General features: G+C 46.4%; 1 protein-coding gene across 1 annotated transcript in view; it reads right to left on the reverse strand.

Annotated features, from left to right (window-relative positions):
* mgat5b (alpha-1,6-mannosylglycoprotein 6-beta-N-acetylglucosaminyltransferase B) overlaps positions 1-7276 on the reverse strand; it is a 121643-nt gene that overhangs the window by 60758 nt on the left and 53609 nt on the right. Inside the window, exon 7 of the mRNA XM_016480888.1 lies at positions 6304-6468. Coding sequence (XP_016336374.1) covers positions 6304-6468 — 165 coding nt within the window. The remainder of the gene's footprint in view (positions 1-6303; positions 6469-7276) is intronic.

Below are 7276 nucleotides of genomic sequence, written 5' to 3' on the forward strand. Positions count from 1 at the left end.
GCGATACCCAGAGGCAGCAGCATTTCCGCGAAAAGTGTGGCGGAGGCCCTGTTTCATCTAATCTCCCGGGTGGGAATCCCGAAAGAGATTCTCACCGATGAAGGCACGGCGTTTATGTCACATACTCTCCGTGAACTTTACGAACTCTTGGGCATTAAATCAATTCGCACCAGCGTTTATCACCCACAAACAGACGGTCTGCTCGAACGATTTAATCGCACATTAAAAACCATGATTCGGAAGTTCGTTCACGAAGACGCCAAAAATTGGGACAAATGGCTGGAACCCCTCTTGTTTGCCGTGCGCGAGGTCCCCCAAGCCTCCACGGGGTTTTCCCCCTTCGAGCTTCTCTACAGACGTCAGCCCCGCGGGGTGTTGGACGTCCTACGAGAAACTTGGGAGGTAATAGAGGAATCCAACAGTGATTGGGCGAGCCCGATAGTTTTAGTGCCTAAAATGGACGGCTCGGTCAGGTTCTTTGTGGATTATCGCAAGGTGAATGCTGTGTCGAAGTTCGACGCGTATCCAATGCCGCGGGTTGACGAATTGCTTGATCGGCTGGGTACTGCTCGATTTTCTCGACAATGGATTTAACGAAGGGATATTGGCAGATCCCCTTATCTCCAATGTCCAAAGAAAAGACGGCCTTCACCATGCCGTTTGGATTACACCAATTTGTAACGCTTCCTTTCGGGTTGTTCGGGGCCCCGGCCACCTTTCAGCGACTCATGGACCGGATCCTCTGGCCACATGCTGCGTATGCCGCGGCCTATTTGGATGACATTATCATCTACAGCAACGACTGGCAGCGGCATATGCAGCATCTGCGGGTGGTCCTGAGGTCGCTGAGGGAGGCCGGGCTGACGGCCAACCCGAAAAAGTGTGCGGTTGGGCGTGTGGAGGTAAGGTATCTGGGCTTCCACTTGGGTCACGGACAGGTGCGTCCCCAAATTGATAAGACGGCAGCAGTTGCGACCTGTCCGAGACCCAAGACCAAAAAGGAGGTGAGGCAGTTCCTGGGGCTGGCGGGATATTATAGAAGGTTTATTCCTAATTATTCGGAGCTCACCAGCCCGCTGACTGATCTCACTAAAAGGGAAGCGCCAGATCCGGTCCAGTGGACGGAGCTGTGCCAACAGGCCCTAACCAAGGTAAAGGCTGCCCTGTGCGGCGGGCCGCTCTTACACTCTCCGAACTTTGATCTCCAGTAAAGGCTGCTCTGTGTGGCAGGCCGCTCCTTCACTCCCCTGACTTCTCTCTACCCTTTTTATTGCAGACCGACGCGTCGGACAGAGGGCTGGGAGCGGTCCTGTCCCAGGAGATAGAGGGGGAGGAACGGCCGGTGCTGTACATCAGTCGGAAGCTCTCAAAGAGGGAGACGATGTACAGCACCATTGAAAAAGAATGTGGGGGCGTGGTTCAGCGAGGTCTGCACCGGGAGAGAGAGGCAGGAGACGAGCGGTGCATAAGTAGGTCAAGCGCAAATGATAAACACCTGTGTCTCGTTTCAGTAATTGGTGTGGAGAGACCGGATAAAAGGGGCCACCTGGAACATGATCGGGAGAGAGACTGACTGGGAACGCGAGCCACCCGGGGAGACGGGTGTAGAGAAACACGGAAGCAAGTTGTGTTATGATTGTTATGAGTTATTGACTGCGAGTCTGGAAGCGCTGTGTGAGCGCCGTATTGTGTTGTGTGCACTGAGAGATTTAAATAAAGCTCGCGTCCCAGCAAGCCGACCCTGCATTCTTCCTTCCACTCTCTTGAACTTTACCACACTGGTGCCGAAACCCGGGAAGGAAGAAGAACGCCGTCGCCATCATGCAGTCCCCCCAGGATCGCCATTTGCGGAGGTCATCCAATCGCTCGCGGGTCTTCACCAGGAGCACCATCAGGCACTGCTGGGCCTGAGGGACGATCAGGAGCGGCGGTTCCATGCCCTCCTCCAAGCCCAGCAGGAAGACCGCGAGCTGTGCCCGACGTCGCTGAACCAGGCCATCCAACTGGCGGAGGACAGTCGGCTTCACATCAACTGCCTGGAAATGTTTGGGCCTTCGCTCCTTTCTGCCAGACCTAAGGGGACACCACGTGCTAGTCCGCTCAGACAGCATGACAGTGGTGTCATATATAAATCGCCAGGGCGGTCTCACCTCGAAGCTCCTCTTCATTCTGGTAGAGCGCCTCCTGGAATGGGCTCAGCTAAACTTGCGTTCGCTAAGAGCAGCACATGTGCCGGGCAGGTTGAACCAGGGAGCAGACATGCTAGCCCGGAGCAATGTCCCCTCAGAAGAGTGGATGCTCCACCCACGTACGGTTCAGATAATCTGGGAGATCTTTGGCAAGGCAGAAGTCGACCTCTTCGCCTCAGAAGACAACTCTCACTGCCCAATTTACTTTTCGAAGGACAAGGATGCGTTGGCCCACGACTGGCCCAACCTCCTCCTTTACACTTTTCCCCCGATCGCCCTGATCCCACCGGAAATCAGGCGAATCAAGGAGTGGAAACACAATGTTCTGCTGGTGGCCCCGCTCTGGAGGACGAAACACTGGTTTGCAGAGCTGTCTCAGCTGCTTATAGCAGCCCCGTGGCCCATTCCCCTGAGACGAGACCTCCTCTCTCAGGCGAACAGAACGATATGGCACCCCCAGCCCGAACTGTGGGCCCTGCACCTCTGGACTCTCAATGGGAGCCTACGGACCTCCCCGAGAGTGTGCTAAACACAATATCTCAGGCTAGAGCACCCTCTTCAAGGCGGCTCTATGCTCTTAAATGGCCTGTCTTCTCCGTCTGGTGTATGGCCCGCGGCGCAGACCCAATTTCCTGCGACATATCTCTGATATTGTCCTTCCTTCAGGAGCTCCCCTTCCACACTCAAGGTCTATGTATCAGCCATAGCAGCCTCACACGCTCCTATAGCTGGCCAGTCAGTGGGCAGGAACAACCTAGTTGTTCGCTTTTTGAAAGGGTCTAGGATGCTCAACCCGCTTCGACCTGTCACCGTCCCTACATGTGACCTGCCCACGGTGTTGAGGTGTTGCTCTTAAGAGCCCTCCTTTCGAGCCGCTACAATCCGTTGACCTTCGTCCCCTGACGCTAAAAAAACACTCTGCTACTGGCGTTAGCATCGGTAAAGCATATGGGTGATCTGCAGGTGCGCTCGGTGAGCCCTACCTGCCTCGAATTCGGGCCCAACGACTCCAAGGTCATCCTGAAGCCGAGGCATGGTTATCAAGATCATAAACAGTAGAACATAAATACAGATGCAAAAGTACGATGGCGCCGACGGTGATGGCTGCCTCCGTGGCGTGCTCCGCAGTTGTTTTTATGTTTTTGTTAGTTTGTCCTGTCTTTAGTTATATCCCTGCAATCAGTTTCACCAGAGACGAATTGCTGGACATTCGGAAGTACAGCCAGTTGCACAGCGAAGTGTTGAGCCCCAGCTGGACCAGTTTGTGAATGAGCTGTTGAGGGATGATTGTGTTGAATGCTGAACTGAAGTCTATGAACAGCATTCTGACGTATGAGTCTGAATGCTGTTCATAGCACACATGGTACATAACCCACTGGGTTATGTACCTAAAGTGCTCTCGACTCTGCCCGTCAGGGCATTGAGAATATACATTGAGCATTCCACCCCGTTCAGGCTGTCGGATCAGCTTTTTGTATGCTTCAGTGACCGCAGCAGAGGGTCTCCGGTCACGAAGCAGAGACTTTCCAAATGGATAATTGACGCTGTCAAGCTAGCATACTCTTCTTTGGGCCTTCAAAGCACCATGGGAGTAAGAGCCCACTCTATTAGAGGCGTTGCCTCTTCCTGGGCTTGGTCTAGCGGGGTTTCCATTGCAGAGATTTGTGCGGCGGCCAGCTGGGCCTCGCCGTCCACATTTATCAGGTTTTATAATCTGGACGTCCCGGCTTTACAAGCTCGGGTTCTATCTGCTTAATGGACTGTACGCTCTTGGCCCCCACTGGGTTCTGAGGCTGTACGATTTTTCTTGGAACGATTACTTAGCGCTGGGCCGACCTCTGTGAGTTTGGCCCTATCGCTTCCTGTGGGGCTTCCCTACAATTACTTGGTCCCTCTGGGCCCTTTGTGCTCAAGGCAAGTTCAAGCATTGGTCATTCCTCTAACATAGCACGGCAGGATTGTACTGGTTCCCCGTAGCATCTTAAGCAAGACGCAGTACGAGTGAAGTATCGATATGGAACGTACTCGGTTACAAACGTAACCTCGGTTACCTGAGACATGGGAACGAGTACTGCGTTGCTGGCTGTGCTATGTAGCTGTACGACTCGGTAACCTGAGGATCCTATGGCAAAGTGCATGCGAGCCTATGGCTGTGCCGCCATAGGCTCGTGCAGCTCTGCTGCCAAGCCATTGGTTAGTTTTTAATACACTGCACGAACCAATGGCCGTGGAGTTACACTGCGTGATTGAAAAAGGCTTCAGTATTCGGAGAAAAAGGAGTTTTCCCCATAGCGTCTTAAGCAAGACGCAGTACTCGTTCCCGTATCGCAGGGAACCGAGGTTACATTAGTAACCGAGTACGTTTTTGATGTGCTGCTCAGTGACTTCAGCCACTTTATTTTCCCTGTCGGTCTAAAATACCTTTATTAATAAATGTCATGTATCAATTTTTGCCATTCATTTTATTTGTTGTATAATATTTGGATTGCTTGTGATTTTATTTCTAGTCTGTGTTTTAAAGAAGTACACTTATTTGAATAGGTTGACCAACATACTAAAGCACATGTAAAGTACTTGATTATAATTTGCTTATAATTTTAATTCTAGTGTGTTATTCAGTATTGCTGTTAAAGTTAATCTATTTTAAATGTGTTTTTTTTTTTTAAACTGCAACTTCATCAATACAAATGTGGAATTTTAATATAAAATCTTTACTTTTTGTGAAGTTGTAGGATGATAAGGATGAGGATGATGGTAAAATGTCAATTGTTCAAATTAGTTAAGTACATTAGTTACATGAACTAACAATGAACAGTACTTCTCCACAGCATTTAATTAATCTCAACGTTTACAAATATTTACATTTTAACATCAAAGTTTTGTTGCAATAAACGGTACTTTTATTAATATTCATCTAGTTTACATTTAGGTTAAGACTTGGAAATTCTTATTAAACCTACTAATGCTCTTTAATACTAATATTTTATTTTAAAATATTTATTTTATTTTAGTACTAAATATGGTAGTGTATGAAATGCAGTATAATAGTTTATAGAATCATTAAGGAACCAAGATCATTAATTGGAATTGATTCTAAGCCAAAATAATTATTTTCTTTAAGATTATCATTCTACACATGGTAAACACAGACATCTGGTAATCCATATCCATAAATAGCTTTCAACCTACACTGTTAAAAGGCTTTAACAGAATGTTAAATGACTCAATAGGGACATCAAAAGTGCGCCAACCACGAGGAATGTTGAGAAAGCATGAGCAAAGACAAATTGACAGAGAAACAGTCCATAATTAAAAACTACCACATGGGAAATGTGTGCATTCAGCCACCGCAAACATATTCACAAGCACCTGCAATTATCTTACACTTACCAGTCAAACTCATAAGCTGCAGACTTCACCTACAGTAAACAGCTTTTTCATGGTCACAGTCAACCTCTTCACAGGAAACCACTTCTCTATGTGACAGAACTGAGAGTGTGTATCTGGTCTGTATCTCACTGTGAGGCAGATTTAATTTAATCTACAGTTTTCCATTCAGGCTTGGCTCTAGGACAGGAAATGAAAACAATCAGTCTGTATAGGGTTATTTGTAACTGATTTTGAAAAAGGAAATAGTACAAACATTACTGCTAATATATAATGTTCTTATTCAAACTAGTTTTTTTCCTGAGGAGGTTAGATAAATTTGTGTTTTGCAGACTTATTTTTGATTTTAATACCATCCAAATCAAATACGGCTGTGTTTTTCTTACACAACAAATTATGAAGTAAGGCCATACTTATTTGGGTCCTCTGAGAAATATAATCCCGTCCAGATACCAACATCTGTGATTGCGCTATATTATTGTGCTTCTCATTTATTTTGACCTTCATCAAATACCATATCTACAGCTAAACTTCTGGTTTGAAATCCCAGTCGCATCCAAATCAATACACGATAGGACAGGCTTCCTCTATTAACAACTAACTCAAATGTCACTTTGAAAACTAATCCCATCCGAATAGTGCTAATGAAGTCATTGTTTTAAGGAACCCTCATTATGTCCTATAGCGCCTTTATTTCACCTTCTTTAGACAGTGTGTGACAGCTCACCCTCTTTTGCTCTCTGTAGTGACCGCGCAGGCGCTCGTCAAGTCTGCGTGCAGCTGCAGCCCACTGCGCAGCCAATCTGCGCATACGCCTCCTCATGAAGCTTAGCGATTCTTTGCCCGAGCCAACACGCTCTAACAGTAGAGACAGATTGGAGCGGAAAAACGCCTATAGAAAGAGAAAAGGTTAGTGAAAACCGGCAGGGAAGTGTAGAGACAAAATTTGTGTCGATAAGTACTGATTATTTCGCAGACATAACTCAGAAAACAAATATATATTTGAAGAGTTTGGTTCCAAAACGCTATAAATCCATTTTGATTAATTTGAGTAAAAATCTGTTTTCTTTACCAAGAAAGTGGCTACATGAAAACCACTATTTTCTGTTTCAAACTTTCACATAGCATCTTTAGGTTATAATTACATAAAAAAATCCAAATCCAGATTTTGATTTTAAAAGATTTATTATAAAAACTGTTTTTTTTTTTTTCCCAAAATGCAATAAATCCATTGAATCAATATAAAAGTTATTTTTCATATTTAAACTTGTGAAAATACACAACAAAGTAAGTTGATCCACATATGACAGCCTCTGAACTTGGTCAATACTAATCTTATTAATTGCTTGCGTTTCTTCCTCACTGCAGAAACCACCACAGGTTCATCAATGCAGGTCTGGGTATGCAGGGCATGCAGGTGCATATGGGCCTGGGCAGTTCGGGGGCCCGCCGAGCTGGGGGGATCTTTTAATTGAAACGAGGGAACAAATACAGCCCTCCATGGGCCTGGCGCCTTGTCTAACAGCTTATGAGAATTCTCGGCCCGATTCCAAATGGATTCCGTGACTTTTGTCTCTCTCTCTTCCCCATTACATAGCTATTGTATATAACCCCGAAACAACATACAGAACTACCACATTTTGCTATAAGTTTGATTGCATCATATAATAATTGCTGTTAATAGTGTTCATCGTCTGTTT

This window comes from Sinocyclocheilus anshuiensis, unplaced genomic scaffold (genome assembly GCF_001515605.1).
Source record: "Sinocyclocheilus anshuiensis isolate Anshui unplaced genomic scaffold, SAMN03320099.WGS_v1.1 scaffold561, whole genome shotgun sequence".
NCBI classification, from domain to species: Eukaryota; Metazoa; Chordata; class Actinopteri; order Cypriniformes; family Cyprinidae; genus Sinocyclocheilus; species Sinocyclocheilus anshuiensis.